The sequence below is a fragment of the Melitaea cinxia genome, chromosome 29 (genome assembly GCF_905220565.1).
Source record: "Melitaea cinxia chromosome 29, ilMelCinx1.1, whole genome shotgun sequence".
Taxonomy (NCBI): domain Eukaryota; kingdom Metazoa; phylum Arthropoda; class Insecta; order Lepidoptera; family Nymphalidae; genus Melitaea; species Melitaea cinxia.
Window position 1 is genome coordinate 4,336,462 of NC_059422.1, and position 23,365 is coordinate 4,359,826.

The 23,365-nt window shown below is 32.2% G+C and overlaps 1 protein-coding gene across 1 annotated transcript in view; it reads right to left on the minus strand.

The window, feature by feature from the left end:
• Positions 1–8,694, minus strand: part of LOC123667748 (serine protease filzig) — a 31,635-nt gene extending 22,941 nt beyond the window's left edge. Inside the window, exon 1 of the mRNA XM_045601587.1 lies at positions 8,577–8,694. Coding sequence (XP_045457543.1) covers positions 8,577–8,694 — 118 coding nt within the window. The remainder of the gene's footprint in view (positions 1–8,576) is intronic.
• Between the last annotated feature and the right edge of the window lie 14,671 nt (positions 8,695–23,365).

Consider the following 23,365-nt stretch of genomic DNA (forward strand, 5'->3'; position numbering starts at 1 on the left):
ATGACGATATAAACATGAACAAAAAAAAAAGTGCAGTGATCTTGCTTTCTGCTCCGAGAGTTGTGGGCACAAATTACGAAAATATTTTTTTTTTAAGTAAGTTTATCGAAAAAATATCGCTGTATCAGTCAGCTGTTACCTAAAACAGAAATCGCTTACCGTAGGAACAGACAACTAGGTGTTACTAAACATTTCTATTTATTTATATTCAAAAACTACTACTACGTTATAATGGAGTAAAAACTACAAAGTAATCAGATGTAACCGGATAAAACTGATTTGAACCAATTCTTACCGACAATCAAATGAATTATACTTATCTGAAATACCGATGTAAGACACGGTTTCTATTCTAAAGTTTTCACTTTCTATGACCTCTTACTTTCTTTGCCACATTTTAATATTACGGCACAATGTCGCCGTGTATCGTGTACATCGCTGCGTTTATTTGTTATGTGTTTTAATATGTTGAGGTAAAGAAGTAATGTAATATTAATTGTGGGATTGGTAAATATATATGTTTGATTGTGGTACTTATTTAGACAGTTTTATTGTGGGAATTTAGGTTAGAACTGATTGGGTGAAACTTTTGATTTTATGTCGTAAAGACGGAGCAGGTGATGTGTTATTTGTTTTTATAGGTTGCGAGGGACTTATATTTAAAATATTGTTGTCGATTTTGACAAATAAAATAGGAGTATTAATACAAATGTGTGATAGAAACTTAAGCTTTATATATTAGAATTATTACATTACAGACTAAAAAACTGTGCTGTGTGGTTACGGCATTAAGAATATAGCCACCCCCTATCTTCCCGTGGGTGTCATAAGAGGCGACTAAGGGATAACACAGTTCCACTACTACCTTGGAACTTAAAAACCATCCAACTGCTGGCTTTGAAATACACAGGCCGAAGACAGGCAACAGCGTCTTCGGTGCGACAAAACCAGCCCTGCGGTTACCAACCTGCCTGCCCAGCGTGGTGACTATGGGCAAAACACACGGGTTCACGCTATTTTTGCCGAAATATTGGGAACTCAAATTGAACAGCAACAATTTAATTGAGGTAGGGGCACAGTAAGAAATAACTTGCTCAAAATTTGGAGCAGCCCATCACGGAAAAGTATCTCAACCTTACAGAAGATCACAGTTGTTCCTGTGGTAAATAAGATGGCCAGAGCTTTAGGTAAGGTTCGGGCATAGGGTCGGCAATGCTCTTGAAACGCTGGTGATGCAGATGTCTATAGTATAAAAAACAAAAACTATTATAAAAATAAAACGCCTCCCACTTAAAGCCCTACACTAGGATTTACTCGTAAATCGGGGGTCCGAAAACACACACACACACAATACACAAGTACAAACGCCCAAACCTTGGCAAAGATCTGTATTACCAATACAAATGTATGTCATGTGCGGGGATCTAACTTACGATCACTAGCGCAAAATGTCATTGCGCTATAGCGTCATCAAAATTGGAATAAGCATGATCACGAGTGCCTTTAATACAGAAGCAACAGTGCCGAAACATCTAGAGCTCAAAACATCTAACAATGCACGTTACATATATCCCGTTTTACATTACATAAAATAATAAAAATCAAACTAGATTTAATGCTAAAAATGTTTTAAATGAGATAACTCTGCTGCGGCTGGTGCATTTTTTGCCCAGAGTATCGGCATAGCGATTCAACGGGGAAATACTGCCAGCATTATTGGCACAATTCCACGCGGACATGATTTGTACCATATCTGTAAATATTTAATTTTTAAGTTGTGAATTGTAAATATGTTTGAAGTTAATATAATAACTTAATAAAATAAGTTAATAGTCTTAGAAAGCCCCTTTTTAAAAGCGAAGCTACCACCGATTAGAAATGTAGATTCTGCAGAAATGAACCGACAAGAAATGCCAGTTACTCTTCTAAGAAAATAAACTATGTAATATATTTGTATTATAATATTTGTAGGTAATAGTACAAAAATCCATCTTTTACAATTAGTTATTACTTAAAAAGGACATCATGTAAATTATAGACTTCTAGTCTTTCAAAATATTTTTTTAAAACCAAAATGAAATTTTGATTTTATATTTTTGCATCATTAACAGCACTCAAACTCTAGGTGGTCTCGCGTTTCACCATTTCCGTTTTGTCATTAACAACAAACATCTTATAATTCGCATTACCGTTCTTTATAGTATAAGAAATTTCATCAATAATACTTTCTCTTGTAAAAGAATTCCCAGTGCTTGTTTCTTAATTAACGTGTACTTTTTTTGTGTCGCACGTGTCAATAAGTAAATATTTCTACCGTGGAATAATAAAGAGTGTAAGACAACTTATTTAATTTAAAATAAAAAGGATTTGATAACTTATATATAGTATTTTTTTATAAGATTATATCAATGAAAGCTCCTGGGGAGAATCAGGGTTGGGTCGGCAACGCGATTGCGATGCTTCTGGTGTAACAGACGTCTTTAAGCTACGGTAATCGCTTGACATCAGGTGAGTTGTACGCTAGTTTGCCAATTTCGTTGTATAAAAAATCGGCCAAGTGCAAGTCGGACTCGCGCACCAGGGGTTCCGTACAAAAATTATTAAAAATATTTTAATATATAATGTAAATAAAAATTTATGCTAAAAACGTTGCTTTGTACAACATTTCAAGATTATGAGTTCACGGGAAGTACCCTTGGAAATTATTTAATTTTTGCAAGACGTGACTATATTTATAATAATTGACGGTTATTTTTAAACAGTAACAGCAGAATTTCTTGCTGATTCTTCTCTTGCCGATTCTTTCCTTCTCTACAGAATCTACATTCATTTGTGGTAGATTATAATCAATTATAATTTAATTATCAATAACAGATGTATTTGTACAACGACGATTCAAAAATGCTTTTTAACTTTTTTTTTTATTTGAGTGAAGAAGTTTTGATTAAAACAACTTTTGCAACTTTAAAATCATTGTTAAAAGTTTAGCTCATATATTAAAGAGGCGACCTTATCTTTAAGAGAGATCTCTTCCAGTCAAACCGTAATTGTTACCCTTGTAAGTAAAATTAATGAGTACGATTTATTCGTGTTTTTAAACGACATAAAAGGAGGAGGTTCTCTCTCACTCAATTCGATATTTTATTTATTTATATATGTTAATTGTTTTTTAAATCGAAAGTTGATGCTTGGTTTTTAAATTTCTTCGATTTATATCTAACTAGCTGTGCCCGCGGCTTCGCCCGCGTTGAAATTAGTTTGTCAAAAAGATTTTCCGGTAAACTTCCAGTGAAACTCTCTTCAAAATCGGCTTAGCCGTTCCGTAAACCTTCCTCTTGCCAATGGTGGAGCCCTCTCTCCAATGGTGAAACCGCATGAAAATCCGTTCTGTAGATTTTGAGCGAATCGATCACATACACTTTTGGGGACTTTGTTTTATAATACACTAACTGTTGCCCGCGACTACATCCGCGTGGTTATGAAGATATGCATTACTATTAAGATGTTTAACGCAAATTATTTTTTTATTTCAGTCACTTGAAATGCTTATAACTTTTTAAAGGCACAATTTAGTATAATTTAATAGTTATTTTTATAAAACCTCTCTATACACCACATTTTTAGTTTTGTTTTCAGGCTGTATATGTTTCATACAAACTATCAACCCCAATTAAACCCCCTTAGCGGTGGAATATCGTAAAATTCGTTCTTAGCGGACATCTGCTAACTATAATCTACCTCCCTGCCAAATTTTATCTTTGTCCAACCTGGATGGATAGACCATCCAGCGGTTTTTGATTTCTCGTGAATCGTGAGCTATTTACCTTTCTCTTTTATATATATATAGATAACTATGCATTATTTGGACACCTTCTCACCATCTAAAGAGCGTACATTTTATATTTCAAGTCTCTTACTTCAAAAACATAGGACTTTCATACAAATTTCCAACCCCCGTTTTATCCCCTTAGGGGTCGAGTTTCGTAAAATTATCTCTTAGCGGATGTTTACGCCCTATAAGGAACCTACCTGCCAAATTTCAAGTTTGTAGCTGTTATAGTTTCGGAGATTTCCTGATGAGGGAGTCAACCTAACATCCCCCGTTCTAACCCCAAAAGGGAGTTGATTTCTAAAGATACATTATTTGGACACCTTCTTATCATCTATGAGGCATACATTTTAAATTTCAAGTCTCTTACTTCAAAAACATGGGACTTTACACAAACTTCCAACCCCCGTTTTACCCCTTTAGGGGTCGAATTTCGTAAAAATCCGTTCTTAGCGGATGTCTACGCCCTATAAGGAGCCTTCCTGCCAAATTTCAAGTTTGTAAGTGTTATAGTTTCGGAGATTTTGTGATCAGTGAGTCAACCTACCATCCCCCGTTTTAACCCCAAAACGGAGTTGATTTCTAGAGATACATTATTTGGACGCCTTCTCATCATCTATAGAGCATACATTTTAAATTTCAAGTCTTTTACTTCAAAAACATAGGACTTTCATACAAACTTGCAACCCCCGTTTTACCCCCTTAGGGGTCGAGTTTCGTAAAATCCGTTCTTAGCGGATGTTTACGTCCTATAAGGAGCCTACCTGCCAAATTTCAAGTTTGTAGGTGTAATAGTTTCGGAGATTTCGTGATGAGTGAGTGACCTTTCGCTTTTATATATATTAGAGATTAGAGATAATGCGTTAAGCGTATTACTTGACTATTTTTTGACAACCTACGTTGTATTATCGTATTTATCAATGTATTGTACCTATTATTTTTTACTGGGTGTACCGATTTTGATGATTTTTGTTTTAATCGAAAGCCGATACTTGTTTTGAGATCACCGTTTAAATTGATCGAGGTTTGATAACTGCTTTTGAGTAATCTTTGATAACGCGTATTGACTCGACTACTTTTTCATCTACCTAGGTCGTATTACTTGTCGATGTAATTGAAATTGATTTTTTTAACACAAACACAATTATTGTATTTTGTATTTATTTATATTAGTGCACACAGCAAAAAGGCACACAACAAAAAACATACAGACGAATTGATAAGCTCTTATTTTCAACACTGTTAAACCTGTCAGAGAGTCCTGACAGTTAGCATAAAGAAAAAAAACAAAATTTAACCCAATTATTACCGGTTTGCGGAAGCGAAACAGATCAATATAGCCGTCTCGTTCAAATTTATGAGACAGGTCAATACATGCTATGCCTCGCGATTACGCTTGTACGCAAATTAATCATTATTATACACTGCAAGGAAATTCTTTCTTACAATTTAATACAATTAACAAAATGAATAAAGTTGATTTCGACTAAGTTAAAGAATCCTTATTTTTTTTTTGTTTTTTTTTTTGGTTTAAATCAAGAGTGAATAAGCATCTTCTAGGCAAGCGCGCACCACCTTAGGCTGCATCTTCACTTGCCATCAGGTAAGATCGCAGTCAAGCGCTAGTCTATATATTTAAAAAAAAAAGGTAGCTGAATTATTGTTGACGCCGTACTGCTGGTCAAAGTCCTCTTATCGTAATAGTTTTTTAATTTTCGAAACGTTTTGTAGATGTCTCATTAGATAAAAATATCTTATCGGGGGAATGGGTTATTGGAAGAATTGACGGTCAGACAGAAATATTCAAAATAGTTACATAGACACATGACTAATACTAACGCTGCCGTGTAGGTATAAAGCAGTACACTTCATTTTACGATTATAATAAAAAAATATAATATAAACCCTACTAGCGCCTACCTACCTAGCCTACTACCTGCGCCCGTTGCACCGTTTTTTTTTTGTCATACCAAACCAAAAACCCTTGTGGGCTCATTCACAACACTTTGCTGAAAGATCATGACATGATTAAATGCATAGTTTACGATTCTATAAAGGACATACAGACAAACAATCATTTATATATATATATATATATATATTTCATTCAAACTTTACTGCCTTTTACTTAAGCACTACTAACCTTACTAACATTGGTGATTAATTATGAACATAAAATGCATGTATGTGTGGTTCGGTATGTAAAAGGGGTCCATCACTAATCCGGTGGTAGAACATCGCTGTACATTTGCCTTTGCGCAGAAGCGAGGAAACCAAACCCCAAATAACACTATCAGGAACAGAAAGCTTAAGTATTTTATAAAACTATTCACTTCAGCCTGTAATATCCCACTGCTGGGCATAGACCTGTTTCCCTATGTAGAAGAAAAATCAGAGCTAAATCCACCACGCTACTCCAATGTGGGTTGGAAGGTATATTATAAAACTATTAAAGGTATTATTAAAATTTCATTCATTAGAGTACTCTTAACTTAAATCTCTTCACAAATGCTTCACCAGCTTCGACAATTAAGGTGCCATAGCCTTACTATTATTACGAAAAAGTAATCTTGTAACTAATCTACATATTTCCTTTTTTACTATCATCGAGAAGGCTTAAAAGGATGTCATTTTAAAATTATTCATTATTATTTCAAAATCGAAGGTATTCATAAAATGGGGTCAAACTAATCAAACTTGGTTCATAATATACCATCCTATAAAAATATATCAGTTAAAAAAGTCGTAATAAACATTTATACCTCAACGAGTATTTTGTTGAAGTTTTGATGTGTCTGTTTAATTAAATATTCTTAACTGTAACTGCCTCCCGTTTCTACCTGCTTTGAGTTTTGAAAAATGCTTATATATTTCATTTTTAGTAGTAGTTGCCTCTCCTCTATTATAAGTCATAGAGTGATGATTTATGGCCTTTAGTATAAAATAAAATAAAAATAATAATATAAACATCTTTTACACACACACATAATCGTCTGCTCCTATGATAAGCAACTTAATGCTTGTGTTATAGGTAACAATCGACTGTTATAGCAATTTTGTATTTGATAAATGTACATAGTAATAATACATAAAGAAATAAATATAAATAATACACTTAGACTCATGCGGGAATCGAATCTACAACAATAACGAGAATTTTATATGTCAGATTTTAAATTCACGGTATTTTTGCTTAGCGGGTAAACTCTTGTCTCGCGTCGAAGCAGACACACACACACACACACACACACACACACACACACACATTTTATTTATGATTATTGTGTCAGAATGTTTCAGATGAAAAATGAGGAACTGTACCAATGACATGCGTCACACGCAACGGCTCCGTAGAACTGTCTCATGTTGGAAGCCTGGAGACATACACAATATACAGAAACGCCCGGACTACAACAACTATAGATATGGCATTTACAAACGTATTTTATGAGCGAGGATCGAATGTGATACCACAAGCACTACAGCCAATTCCGTGGCCGATGCGCCAACAAGTCTAAAAAAAAAATAGCCAAATTCGCCAACCATGAATAATTACGAATAATCAGGTTCTAAATTAACAAATCGATAAAGTGATTTTTAACAGCCACTTAAAATCAATTAATGAAACAATTTTAATCATTTAATGAACAAAAATTTTTCACACTATATAAATAAAGAAATGCTCGTACACTTCCGCATAGGTATATAATATTTGTCAAAGTAATTGACTTAATTTTATATTAAAAATTATCTAATATATAAAGTTCTCGTGTCGCGGTAACTCCTCCGAAACGGGTTGACCGAATCTCATGAAATTTTGTGTGCATATTGGGTAGGTCTGAGGATCGAACAACATTTTTTTTCATCCCCCTAAATGTTAAGGGTAGTCCACCCCTAAATATTTTTTTTAATTTTTAAATAAGTTATTTAATCTTTATTTTATTATTATTTGGCGTTGAAACATACAACTCTAAATTGTCACCCTTCTACCACCAACCCCTATTTTTAAATAGCGTTTAGCGGCAAGACAACGTTAATATAGATATAATAATAGATATAATCTCATATATATAATAATAATAGATCTAATATATATAATAATAGATCTAATCTCACCAGATTTATATCTATAACAGATTATAATCATCAAAATTTTATTATTTATTATCTATTTATATCATATTACAAGAAAGCAAAAAAAGCCTGATTGTATCCCATGACCAGTCAGAAATTCCTTACAGATTGATTGAATCAATTTTGAATAAACGCCTCTCTTGACCCAGTTGTGATCGATATTATTAAATTAATGGATATTAAATCTACATTATTATTTGTCCTAATTTTTTTAAAACTTAAAATTTTTGTTTAAGCTTTTGTGAAATATTGAATTTTTTTTATTGTTGTTATTTTTATCATTATAATAAAGTTGGTAAAGTTATTATTTATATTAACTGGGATTAATGATTCTCACTTGTGCTAAGTATTTTTTTTTATTTCTTTTTAAAAAAAAATTTCATTGTTTTTAAGATTCCAAATATTTGTTTCAATTCTTATTTTGTTTGCTTTTATAATTGGATATAATTCACATTTCTAATAGAAATATAGTAACACCTAATAAAATTAATAGTTACCGCCAGAAAAAAAAAATTATAAAACGCCTTTATTAAGTTCACATTGTATAAAATTACGAGATTTTTAAAATAGATAACTAGCCAGTAACATAATTAAAAAAAAAAAGTATTTTTACCTCTGTCATATTCTTCGCCCTTACACATAGAGGGCGAACTGTCCAAAAACACCAGCAACACAATTAAAAAACCCCACCGTCTCACATCACTAACGTTCCTTTGACACTTAACTGTCATTTTGACGTTTAAATTCGCGCGTGATTTGAATTTCGAACGAAGTCCTTAATTTTTTTTAATAACACATTTTTTTTACAAGGTATCTATCATAGGCGGTACTTGAACGGTCTCCTCGGCATTTTAATTTTAATAATATTTTTTTAAAGACGTCCGCACGATGTCACAGTAAGGAACCCACTACCCGACTGACCAACTTTGCCACTATAAAATAAGAAACACACATATTACTATACAAATTGCTTTGAAAAGGTCCCACCTGGTCAAATAATACTAAACAAATATCAAACTTGTTCGGTATGATATAAGGTTCAATTTAGTTCTATGTTTCTGTAAGAAAGAACTCGGTCATAGTTAATATCGACGCGCTAACAAGTGAACGGTGAAATGAGAAATTGTGTGAGGGAGACAGAATGACATTTCTTTTTTTAAACCGCCACCAAAACTATAGATAGCGGTTGATGAATAAAAAATAAATTCAACGAAGTTTATATTAAAACAGATAAGAAACATTTTTGAAATTATTTCTGAGATACTTAAAAAAATACAAATATAAAAAAATAAAATATTTTAAATAACGCATTAATAATAAAAAATATATATGCGATTTATTAATACATAAATACCAATGCTATTTTCTGTCAAAAAAATTGTCCAACTTAATTATTTAATACTCTCCATAAACATGAAATCACCGGAATCCAAACTTTTCCTTATTTTTTTAAATGCCATATTTATCATTAACCCTCATTTGCTGTCCCGTTCTAACTTATAATTATTAAATACGTGTGAAAGAGATGTACATTGTTTAAATATTGTCACCTCAAACTAGGTTGATTTAAACCGGGAACGCTGTCAATGTTACAATATGGCAACGGTAAATTAATTAAAAGGTTTACTACGCGTCTCTCGTGGTTTTACTTATCATATTTATTAAAAAAAAAAAAAAAAGTTGTATTTTTACGGAAAAAGGTTAAAGAATTTTTAGAAATATTTTTTTAGTTTTTATTATATATTATGATAAATTTTGTGTGACCTTAATTTATTTCTACAAAAAATCATGTATTAAAGAATTCATATAATATTTAAATTTCCGTTTTTCTTATGTATTTATACGTTTTAACCATCAAGAATTATTTACAACAAAAGTTGTAACAAACGAATAAAGAAATACACAAATATATAAAAGCTCAATAAAATTGAGTCGTACTTCTCAGATGTGGGACTTACAATTTTAATTCTCCCTAGGAGCTCTGGTCATAGGAACACAACACTCCTTGAAAGCAGTGTTATTTAGTTGTGATCTGCAAGATTGAGGTATAGTACATCAACGGGTTGGTCCAGATTTTGAGTACTACTTTACTTTCGGTTTCCGTTATCAAACTTTTAGCTACTGAACCCTAAACAGTCGAATGTGTTACTTTTTTTAGTGAAAACTGTATTTTCTCACGGTTTTCTTTTAAGATTATTAAGATATAATTATAATAAAAGAATGAAGCGTTTGTTCGGATTTAAACAAAGAATTTGTTACAAAGATATTTATCAATTCTGTGATATAGGTTATTTGTTTAAGTGATATTAAATATATATATATATATATATATATATATATACATACATACGCGACGCGTTGGCGCAACGGTCACAGCACTGGTTTGTGGCTGTTGCTCTGGCGGTTGTGGGCTCGATACCCGCACATGACAAACATTTCTATTGGCCATATAGATGTTTACCGAGGTCTGGGTATTTGTGCAGTCCTTGTGGGTCTTCGCACCGTGCACCGGAGAGCACGTTAAGCCGTCGGTCCCGTTTGTTATCATGTACACCTGATAGCGGTCGTTACTCATAGTAGGGAATATATCCGCCACCCGCATTGGAGCAGCGTGGTGGATTAAGTTCTGATCCTTTTCCTACATTAGGAAAGAGGCCTATAGCTGTGGAATATTACAGGCTGAAGCGTAAGCGCAAAGATATACATATATTTTTGAACCCGCAGTAAAGCGGCAGTGGATTAGGCTGTGTACCTTTTCGAATATAGGAAGCTTGTTTTAAAAAATGGTATGCTTAAGGTTGTTATATTAATCGTCTTCAAATGACTGACGAATAATTTATGAGTTACTTCTAACAAGACGTATCTAATTAACGAATTTTTCCACTACTTATGTTGTGTTACTTGTCATGCACGTTAAGCTGTCAGCCCCGACTGTTATCATATACACCTGATAGCGATCCTTACTCATATTAGGGAATATATACGCTAACCTGTGGAGCAGCGTCGTGCCTTTATCCTTTATCCTATATAGAGAAGATCCTTTGCACAGTTGTAGAAACTTACAGGCTAATTTCAATCGAGACTTGGGTTCCAAAAAATATAATAAATCATGAAATGGCAATTTAATAGTGCTTTTGAAGCCAATTCGAATGAAATTTCTTTAATTTTTTAAATATTTTTTTATGTACTTATGCAAACAATTACATAATATAAATGCATAAATTTAAATCCTTCATAACGCATCGTGATCATATTATTATTCATTGTGAAGCTCCTCGTAGACTTTCGCTTGAAGGTTACGGTGTGCTTTAGTGATGTGAGTTGTATCGATAGAATTTATCGATAATTTTTTTTGTTATTTTTAGAACAGAAGTAAATACACTTTTAAGAAACAATGTTTTTTTTTCAGAATTGTATGAAATTCTTCTTTTTAGATTTAATTTCTTTTTAATTATTTTATATAAATAATAACTTCCGACTCCACCAAATTGAATAATTATTTTTTATTTTCGTAATTGTCAAGACAAGTTTTCCAAAAAATTAAAATTAAAATATTTTCACGGTAAAATTAAATGGCAGTATGAATTAAGCTAGATCAGCTACTTCAAAGTAAAACTAAGCCTACTTTATATTTTAATCTTTTTTGTCATTTCATTCTATTTTCATTTTGATTACACTAATAAAAAATTACAAATCAATACATAAAGCGCATGATAAAATTACAAAAATACAAAATAAAATGATGGAAGTAAAGTAGGCTTTTAAGCAATTGAGCCAAATATGTGTTTTATTCTTGGAACGAGTTTTTTATTTAAAAAGAAAGTACTGGAATCTGTCGCCCGCAGCTTTAGTGTCACAGCGCTTGTTATGACTGCTTTAGTTTACATGTTTGTAGTACCTAGACGGTTTTAAATGTTCGTGTCACTGGTATTTTAGGTGAAGTTATTTATTAGTGACACACGACAGAACAGTCAAAAATGTATCAAACACAATACATAAATAATTAATTAGTGTAAGATTGTAGTATAAGATTAGAATCTTATATATATAATATTCTCCTGTTACAATGTTAGTTACCATACTCCTCCGAAACGGCTGGATCGATTTTTATGAAATTTTGTGTGCATATCGAGTAGGTCTGAGAATCAGCCAACATCTGTTTTTCCTACGTTAGGGGGGGGGGGGGGGGTTAAGGGGGTTCACAACATATATGGCAACACATGGGAAACATGGTTCGTGGGGTCAGCTAGTCTATATATATAACAACTATATATGCAACAACTGCTCTGGTGTAGTGGAGCGAGTAGTCGCCTAAAATACCGAAGGTTTGCGAGTTTGATTCCCAATCGGGACGGATATTTGAATATATAGATATTTTAATGTATCCCATCCCACACTTCTTATTTAGTCCTCTGCCCAAAGGTTGCCTGGAAGGGAGCGCTGTATTAGCGATAAGGACGCCTGTTGCAACTGATGCAAATTCTATTTTTATATATCATTTGTAATGCTGTTTAAAACCTTGTTTTGGTGTACGAAAGTGTAAATAAATAAATAAATAAAATAAATATGTACAAATATATATTTTTTTCGTTTGGATATCTGTCCTTGTGGGTCTTCCCACCGTGTCTCGGAGACCACGTTAAGCCGTCGGTCTCGGTTGTTATCGTAAATATCTGATAGCGATCGTTACTCATAGTAGGGGACATATCCACCAAACCGCATTAAGCTCCAACTCTTCTCCTAAATTGAGAAAGAGGTCTATGCCCAGCAGTGGGGTGTTACAGGTTGAATGCTAAGCTATACTCCACAGCAATATGTGTATATATTCATATGTCCACTAGAGAACTAACAAGTGATTAAAATGAAGTTTTTTTTTTCTAGAAATCTTTCAATGGCTGTTAAGTTGTGTTATAATGAAAGCATTTTTTCAAGCATAAGGAGTTAGCAAATAAGCGTACGATCTGCTTAATTACTGTAGCCTACAGACGTCTGCAGCAGTATTGCAAGGACGTTGCCGACCCTATTCTTAAATGAAATAAGGAGTCATTAACCTACTTCACTAGCTATCTACGCACCAAGTTTTATAACAACCGGTTGAGTGAATTTTACGTGAAAGAGTAATAAACATCTATCCATCCTCATAAAAAATACGCATTATTGTTTTTTTTTTTTTTAATATAACTAAGTCGGCAAAAAAGCGCAAGGCTCACCTGATGATAAGCGATTACAGTAGCTTATAGACGTCTGCAACACCAGAAGCTTCGCAAGCGCGATGCTGACCCTATCCCCAGTTCCCCCAGCAGCTATGGTCACCTTACCCATTAGTAAGAACACAACACTGCTTGAAAGTAATATTATTTAGCTGTGATCTTCTGTAAGGTTGAGGTACTTCCCCAGTCGGGCTGCTCCATATTTTGAACAGGAAATTTCTTGCTTTGCCCTAACTCAATTAAAAGATCTGTTAAAAACGACTGTTAAGCTGTTATCAGAAAACCTCTAGCCTAAGCAGAATATGAACAATGATGCTATCTTTCAAGAGTAAAAGAGAAAAAATAACGTTAATTTTACCACACAATCATCTTTGAACTGTCAACATTGCCGTTCTAACAACAACTACTTATACATATTATTTCCTAATTTATAACTTAGATGGAACATATATGATTCTATATAGGAATATGTAATAAAATATTAAATATATAGTATTTTTTGTAAAGACATCGTTTTTATTAGTTTTTACTAGAAAAACTAATTTCATACCTATGTTAATATCTAGGAATGTTTAAATTGTAATAAAAAAGTAAGCGTTACAGTAAATTTTTTTATTATAAAATTCCAAGATTGAAATTAATTTGGGAAAGTTTTAATATTCCGCGTGTTAATTTTTTATGTTTGCAGTTTCAAAATATTTAAGTAGGATCCCCGGAAATATAACTCGTACATCATAACAAATTCAATCACAGTCACATACACATCCACACCACGCATAGGTAGAAACACACACACTCACAGAGAGACACAGTCACACACGAGTACGCGTAAATATCACTCCTCTATAGCCAGTTTAAATATTTGTTATATACAAGGTACATAATATGGCCGCGACATATTAGCCGTTTTTTGTGACCACTGTGCCATCGCATCCTCTAAGAAGTCAATAAATTTCATGAAAAGTTACTAAATTGAAGCAAGTAAATACAGCTTTCACAATATACTAAAGACTTGTAGGTAGAAAGTGAGCTTAAATAATGAATACTTAAATTATGAACAGTAATAAACAAACAACTTTACATCTCTCTTAACAAAAGCGTAATAAATATGAGTGAAATTACATCGACATAAAACATTTACAAAAGCCCATCACTAATCCGTTATCGATAAATTTCGACATGCCTCGACACAATAGAAAGTTTATTTGTGGCCAGTGTTGACTCAACGACAGCAAAAAAAATTAGAATTTTTCACTTCAATAAATTTAAACTTTATTTAGTGGTGTAAAAGGTTATATTTTATTTGTATAACAATGTTTATATTTCGATAAAATATTTTTGGAGCGTTAATGAAAATTTAAGAAAAATAAGTTTTAAAATTTTTCACAATAGAGCATATGTCATTTTGATGTTTAAGAGAAGGCGTACGAAAGCTCATAAACAGATTGAAAATAAAATTTTATTTGTGCAGTAATGATGATAAATGTTACATTCAACTCACAATTTACTGTTGTTATTTTTGAATTAAAACATTATGCTATATTAAGGACAATTCAAAAACGCTCGACATGACAAATGAGGGCTTTAGATTAAAAAAAGAATTATCAAAATCGGTACATCCAGTATAAAGTTATAAGGTTAGGTTAGGTATAATATTTTTTTTTGTATGTTATAATAACACAAAAAACAGCCGAATTTTTGAAGTCAGTGAAAAAGTTACATAAAAAGAATAATTGCTTGATTATTAAAAAAATAGTAAAGAAATGTGACTATGTGTGCGTGGCGTGTACTGTACATTTAATACGTACTTGGATATTTCATTGACTAACGCAGTGTGGGACGTCCTCCGGCCCACTAGACTATCTACGTGAGATTGCCGGTGTAGGCCGGATGGTGATTGCGGAAAACCGGGGTGTCTGACGCGAACTTGGGCCTGTTTCCAGCAGTATATTTTTTAATTATTAATTACTTTTAAAATTAAATTACACTCGAAGTATTTTTGTGTTACGCTGACTATACCAAAGGCCTGTGGGTTTTTACTATTACTTAAGATCACACAGAATTTGAAGACAGGTGTGTTAGAACTCTAAGTTCGTTTATTATAAATTTGTCTTTATGTGTGCTTACATACGTATTAAAAGAATTAAAATATATTTGTACTCACTTAAATGTGAAATTTATATATTTATTTAATTAATTATCTATACTAATATTATAAAGAGGTAAAGTTTATAACTTTGTTTGTATGTAGGGGGTAATCTTCGCAAATACTGATCTGATCATGAAAATTCTTTCACTAACAGGAAGCTACACTATTCAGGAGTGACATAGGCTATATATTTATTGTAATTGAACAAAAAATTCAGTAAATAAGAAAAAGATTAAAAAATAATATCAAAATGATTTAATAAACTAGCGCCATCTATCACTATTAGAAAACAATTTATTAGTCTTTCGACGTTATTAATTTAGTCTTATTTTAGTCTATCGACGACGTTTTCTCGATTTTTGATAGATGGCGTTGGAGCAACATATTATTTATTTAAGTTCTATAAAATTTTTGTTCTTTAAGGTATGTTATTTGGTTCTGTAATCTAAAATAATAAATACACGGGAGCAACATATTATTTATTTTAGTGCTATAAAATTTGTTCTTTAAAGTATGTTATTTGGTTAATATAATAATAATTAACGCCCAACGAAGTGGGCACGGGTCGGCTAGTTCATTATAATACACAGGAAATAAAAGCACATAAAACCATCAAAGATTACAGCGACTGCTGCACTAGAATTTCGTTTTGTGAAATTCACTTCTTTCCTAATATAAATACAGAAAAACATTTTTTTTTAAATCGTAATAACCACTGTCGCAAATAAAATCAATAGCACACTAAAATAAATTTAACTTATTTGTAATTTTAAGTTTCATGCAATAACTTTACCACTTCACTCAATAATTTCTTATATGTGAAAAAATAATAGGTATGTATATATCTATATAAATGAATGTTGCTATAAACGCATAACTCGAGAATGGCTCGATCAATTCGGCTAATTTATTTTTTTGTTGGTTCAGGCCCGAACACGGAAGGTTTTAATGCTAAAAAAATAAAATTTAAAATAAAAAAATGTTTACTATTAATTTTTGACAGAACGAAGTATCTCCGGGCAGCTAGTATATTACTAAAAATGTACAAAAAAAATATTTATAAGTTATTACTATGTTGACGCTACTAGATGACTGCGGCCTTCCATTATCACTTAAGATGGAACACGAAGACAGGTGTATAGGAAGCTATTGTTCTTACGAGATAGGTTAGTGAATGCGTACCTGACGTATAACTCATGTTCCTACTAATATTATGAACTATTTTAATAACGATCACGTTTTTTCGTTTATGTGAAATTTACGTTTTAGAACTATTTTTATATAGCGTTATTAAGTGCTTAGGTTAGAAGTGATCAAATAATTTTCGTAAAAAAATTCTGCTGACTTGCCTATAAATTAAAAAAAAATGAACTGAAATGAACTGAAATAAAAAAATAATTTTTAATCGGTTAAGTCCATATTATTCTGCTATTACAATTGTATTCCATTGATCGATAAAATCGAAATCAAAATCAAAATAGCTCTAATCAAATAGGCTTCAAAAGCACCTTCGCATCGTCATTTTACAAATTAAAAATTTAATTATTTTTAAAAGTGGAGCTTCCATCGGCTCAAGAAACTCCGCAGTTTATTTTCAATCTATTTCAACATTGTTTGAGGGATTTTATTATACATGCGAATACCATAACCCAGAAAAGTGACGTTTACTTTGCGCAATCAGAAACTTGGAGTTACAATTTTGCTATTCCTTCTCGTGTTTACACTGCGATCAATACTATTTATATTATCATTACAGCCTATACAGTCCACTGCTGGACATAGGCCTCCACAAGTTTACGTCAAAAATAACGTGAACTTATGTGTTTTGCCCATAGTCACCACGCTGGGCAGGCGGGTTGGTGACCGCAGGGCTGACTTTCTCGCACCGAAGACGCTGCTGCCCGTCTTCGGCCTGTGTATTTTAAAGCCAGCAGTTGGATGGTTATCCCGCCACCGGTCGGCTTTTTAAGTTCCAAGGTGGTAGTGGAACCTTGTTATCCCTTAGTCGCCTCTTACGACACCCACGAGAAGAGAGGGGGTGGCTATATTCTTTAGTACCGTAGCCACACAGTACAATACTATTTATATTAAATCATATTATAATTGATTTAATATAATACTATTTATATTAAATCAATCGATATTTTTGTGATTATGCATAATATTGTTACCTCACGAAAAACATCTCACAGGGACACTCGAGCTCCAAGATTGTAAATGATGTTTAAAGCCCAATAAGTGACGTATATTTTGCAATTTTCGGTCACATTAAAGAACGTTTTCAGATTTTAACGCGATTTATTAAGTTTTTTAGATGTTCGACGTTTCGGTAACTTTACAGAAACCATGGTCACGGGACATTAGAAAATAAAACATTTTTGTAATTAATTAGTACGAATATATCATTGAACAGTAACGCATTAACATTATGACGTTGTTAAATATTACAATAGAAATATTAGACTTACGGATCTGTCAAAAATAACTGTTAAGATATTATCGGTAAACCTCTAGCCAAAGTAAAATATGAAACATATGAATAAACATACGAATGAACAATATTGTTCTTTCGAGAGTAGAAGAGAAAAAGTAACATATACTCGTAATTTATTTTTTCTAAACACGTAAATTCGACCACACAGTCATCTTTATACTATCAACATTGACTTGTCTTAAACTGACGTTCAATGCTTGTTTACTCGGACAATGTAGTCTCAAATAACTTATGCGAGTCATACGCTAAGAGCTATGTGAAACTCGGAGAAAACCACCAAGATTGAACCCGTGACCCGCCCTCAAATTGTTTGCGAACTGGTATTGATGGGATTTAGTACTTTCGAAATGAAAATTAAATTGTCCGAGGTGTGTTGTGGACTTCAGAAAATGGTTATTGGTGGGAAAATATGGTCTTTAGACTGATATAAGTATAATAAAATACGAAAATTATGATTATTTTCTTCTTTCTTTCTTCTCTTTTTCTATGCAGGAGAAGGATCGGAGGGTAATCCACCACGCTGCCCCACTTCGGGTTTTCGGATGTATTCCCTACAATGAATGATGATCGCGATATATATATATATATATAACTATATCGGCGTACGGCTCGCCTGATGTTCAGCGATGACCGTAGCCTATAGACGTCTGCAACACCAAAAGCATCGCAAGCGCGTTGCCGACCCTAGCCCAAATTTCGCCCAGGAGCACTGCTTGAAAACAGTTTTCGGGACATTGTTGTAACCTTAAACCGTTATGATTTAATTATTTGTTAGTAAATAAATACATTACGATTAATGTGAAGCTACCACAGATTCAAAAATAACAATTAACAATAAAACTAACAATTTTTAAACGTTTAGTTGATTTTGCTACCATGCCTCTTGTATTTTGTGTAATTTTTTTTTCTTTGAGTGTGTATGATTAAAACTTATGGCATAATAAATGTTTTTATTTTATTTAATTTCATTAGGATTGGCAAGAAGCTCAGCTTAAAATTGCAACTAAGTCGCACCTTACGAGAGAAATTACTAATGTCCTCGAATTAATGTTTTCGTATTCGACCCACGTGCACGAGCTAGATTGTTACGGAAACGCATTTTTGGGTCGAATGGGAACGACACTAATTGAATTTTTTACACATTATAAATGTTCTAACGTTTCTGAAGCATTTCAGAAACATTTTTAACTTTATCGACATAAACAACTCTAACAAAAATAATAATAATAATAATGCCATTGTAATGAAAGTTATAATATAAATGCTTATGGATTAATTGTTTTATGTATATTTTTTGTTCTGTTCTCAATTAGTTTTTACCACTCAAGTAAATATATAATAATATACTGAATTAAGGCACAGAATAAATTTGAAAACAATCTCAAATATAAAATTATAGTATTAAAATTACGTCTGTGTGGTGCTAGCTTTATAACATAGGTTTTTTATCCACCATTAAGGTAAATAAGCTTACTGTGTGCCTTATGATAAGCGATTGACAGAGCTTATACATATATATGACGGAAGCCTATATAATTAGGAGTATCTTAAACACGTTATCAACCTTATCTCCTGTACTTCAATTTATTCTTGATTTTTCTTATCCCAAAATACCAGTTACTGAAAATTAAAGGTCATTCAATCTGGCTGATCTTAGTCGGTGATAACAATCACGAATCAGTCTTTAACATCCCAGTGCTGGGCACAGACTTCTTCTTCATGTAGGGAAAGGTCGGAGCATAATCCGCTATGCTGTTTCACTATTGTTGTTGGCGGATATACATATATAGCCAGTAATATTTATAGTACCTTTTTTTTATAGCAGTAGTTATATGTATTGTTTTATAAATAAATTTTTGACACTTCATAATAGTCACATATAAAAGAAATATTTAATTTTAATTTAATGTATGTAATTGGTAAATCGCTTTAAATATCGTTTCTTTGTTTTTTCAGGTAAGGGTTTTTATAATTAATTTTGTATCATATTGTATAAAGAAAAAATGTATAATAAAATCTTTGTTTTTTCAGAGCAACACATTGTATAATTTTCCGATTCCAATTTTAAATAATTAACTAATGTCTTATATATTCTATTCACAACAATTCTCCTATTTATAGAATTGGGGAAATTATTAGCTTTTGCGTGTAAGATATTTTCATGCTTAATGAACACGTCATTCATGAAGGTAAATAAACGAACTCACATTTCAATTGATTTAGAAAGTTTTTATTGAAATAAAAATAATTAACGACTTATTTATCGGTATCGTACAATTTATCATTTAATTGTGTTTTATAATTTTTAATTGAGAGATCAGAATTTCATCAGATCAGAAATCAGAATTGATGGGACGCTCCGAGCAAATTTTGATGAAGCGCCCCTTAGGTTGTTGTAAGCATGAATCGAAATAAACTATTTGTTTAAAGTATAATATTATAATTAGTCGTTTTCCGTAGCTTCACTCGTAGAAAAGTATTTCTTATTATTCGAAACTAAATAAATATATGTCTATTGTATTATATTTAAATAGTTTTTTTTTTTACGCCTGTTATATATTTTTTTATATAACACATTTTATACTAGTAAACAGTACATAGCTTTTAATGGTACGTACAAACATTACTATACCAACACATACATACACTCGAAGTCGGAACATATAGTTGAATATAACAAGTAGTGTACCGTTAAAAAGTATGGCTTTATGTGACGGCTCTATAGAAATAAAAATTATATTTTAAGAACCTGTACATTTTAAAACATAAAAAATTGTCGTCCAACTAAGTCTCTAAATTATTAGTTGATATTAAAAAATTGTTAAACTAGTTTATGGATTAGTTGTGCGATTTAATGCTAGACTAATTAGCTCTACCAGTTGCTTGACAAATTGCTAGACCAACTGCTTGACGAGAAGACGTAATTGCTCAATTAGTTGTCAGATCTTAACTAATAACTACTTGTAAGACAAGTTGCTTGATTTGTCAGTAGCCAAATTGTTTGATTGATTGTTCAACTCAACTTTCAAGTTTTAGCTAATACAAACAGATGTTAATTGCACGTCTACTTACTGTAATATTTAATCGGCTTATTCGTTTACTTTCATTTATAGTTACTTTTGGCTTTTGCGGTTTTTTACTAACTTAATTAACATTTTTTTTTCATTAAGTTTATATTATGACAATTATAAACCAGCAAATTAGAATAATTTAACAAAGAACCTATGTTCCGCCCGACATTACATAGCAAAATAAATACGTATGTAACTTTCAGCATTTATTAGTAAACTCTAAACGACTCATGTTTCAAGTAACAACTAAACACACATAAAAAATTAAAACATTCCTTCCTTTTTTTTTAAGTCGGCATACATACAAAAATTAGAGAAGTTCTAGTTAAACATAAAAATATCGAGTTCAAAGTTCATTGAACCGTCCCGTGTATAAATAACGTTTATAAGTTGTTCAAATAACACTTTTACCAACGGATTACAGAGAAAGTTACCTTTCGCTGTTCAAGCGGTGCATTCGACACGCGTTTTTGCGAATCACATTAAAATCGGACTAGCATTTCGTTGCGGTTCTGTTTGTAATGGTTGTTATGTCAGGCTTATTCGATTTTAACGTAATCGAGAAAATAGTTTCTCTTTTTTGTGAAATGTTTTTGTTATGTATTGAACTGTTTACTCTGTCTGAGGTAATAGCTGAGGTTAAGTTTGTTGTTATTCGGTTAATTTTTTTTTTACACATAGATATATTAGAAATGCTAAACTCTATTATCAATCTATCAATTTATACTATTATATTATGTTATCTATATTAGAGATTAAGGATTCTGAGACTACGATTATGAATAACAATCAACGGACGCATTGGTTTAGTTGGTTATTCCTGTCTTTGGTTTTTATATTTGTGAGATTCTGGATTTAATTATTTTTTTATGTAAGTGATATGTCCACAGGCTTATAATGTCCGTGCTTTTGTTATTTTTTTTTTTTTTAACATGCATCGGTACTTCACTGCAATTTTAGAAAACTTAAGAACTAGCCTTATAGTCTCTAAAAATCGAGGCTAGTCCATTGACCAAGACTACGAGTATTACTAAGAGTTAATTATATTGTTCATATTTTATTAGGACTTAATTATATTTGTAGGAGCTTACTCATATAAAGAAAATAAAACTATGAAATATGATATATGTGTCAGTTGGCTGTTATCTCAAACACGAGTATTAAGATGTGTAATGTGTACAGTTTATATTTGAGTGAGAGATGATGATGTGAGGGAATGTCAATGCGGTAAACCAAACCCAATGAAAGTCGTTCTAACACTGTCTGATTCTACGTGACATGGGCGAAATCATCTGCGCTCATTTGGCACTATTGAAAGCCATTAACGCTAAAGAAGAAGAAGAACATTGTCCAGCTCGAGGAACCAAACTAAATGTAAAGTTTACAGCTTATAGTGACGACGAAGCGTGGGCGTATCGGTCACAGCACTGACTGTTGCGCTAGCGGTCGCTGCCGCTGGTTCAATCTCCGCTAACGACAGACATTTGTAATAGCCATGCAGAAGTTTGCCGTGGTGTGAGCTTTTGTGCTTGTGTGAAGTTATTTTGATGATTGATGTTGACGTTTATTTATTTATTTATAGCTGAGTGAGAAGAGACACGTGAGGAAAGGTTAATGAAGTAAACCAAACCCCTTGAAAGTCGATCATTATTTTGAGATAATTGTAGATTTATATATGTAGTATACCTGGGTGATCGAGCTTAGCTCGGTATTTTTAGTAAATCGTGTGTTTTGGAAATCATATTTAAATACGAGTTACATATTGATAAAATATGAATAACATTTTTCGGTTTTACCGACATAATAATAAAAAATAAGAACTGCCTATTTAAATAAAATAGAACGAGTGCAATTAGAAATAAAAAGAAAAAATAATAATCGATCTGGAAATTCGAGGATTTGAATCGTGGTCTTTTCGGTCCATCGCTACCGGCCGATTTCCCACTTGAGCTACTTTACTGACGTGTGCGGAATTTACCGTCATATTCTAACGATATTGTAGCAATTTTTTCATCATCTAAAAACTGGGATAAAACGACATTTTCTAAAGATGAATCCTAGCTAGATTATTTATCTCTCCCGAAATCCCCCGCATAATAAATTTCATGAAAATCGTTGGAGCCGTTTCCGAGATTCAGATCGCTCAAGACAAGAATATAAGATGGACTGTAGTACAGACGTTATATGTACAATAGGGACGTCTAAGGTATATGCAGAAACAGAAATTTCGTACGAAGTAGTCTAAATCAAAGTAGGTTATTAGATCGTAAAGATAATTACATCGTTCGAATAGAGGACTGTGCGTATACGTTAAATATATTTATTTTAAAATAATAGTGATAATAGAAAGAAAATATGACAACTAAAAGATTGCAATAGCCTAGTTATGTCCCACTGTTAATTAAGAATTTATAAACTGTTAAGAATAATACTAAATATATTCCACTCGATTCAGTTCACAAGTTCAACTTTGGCATG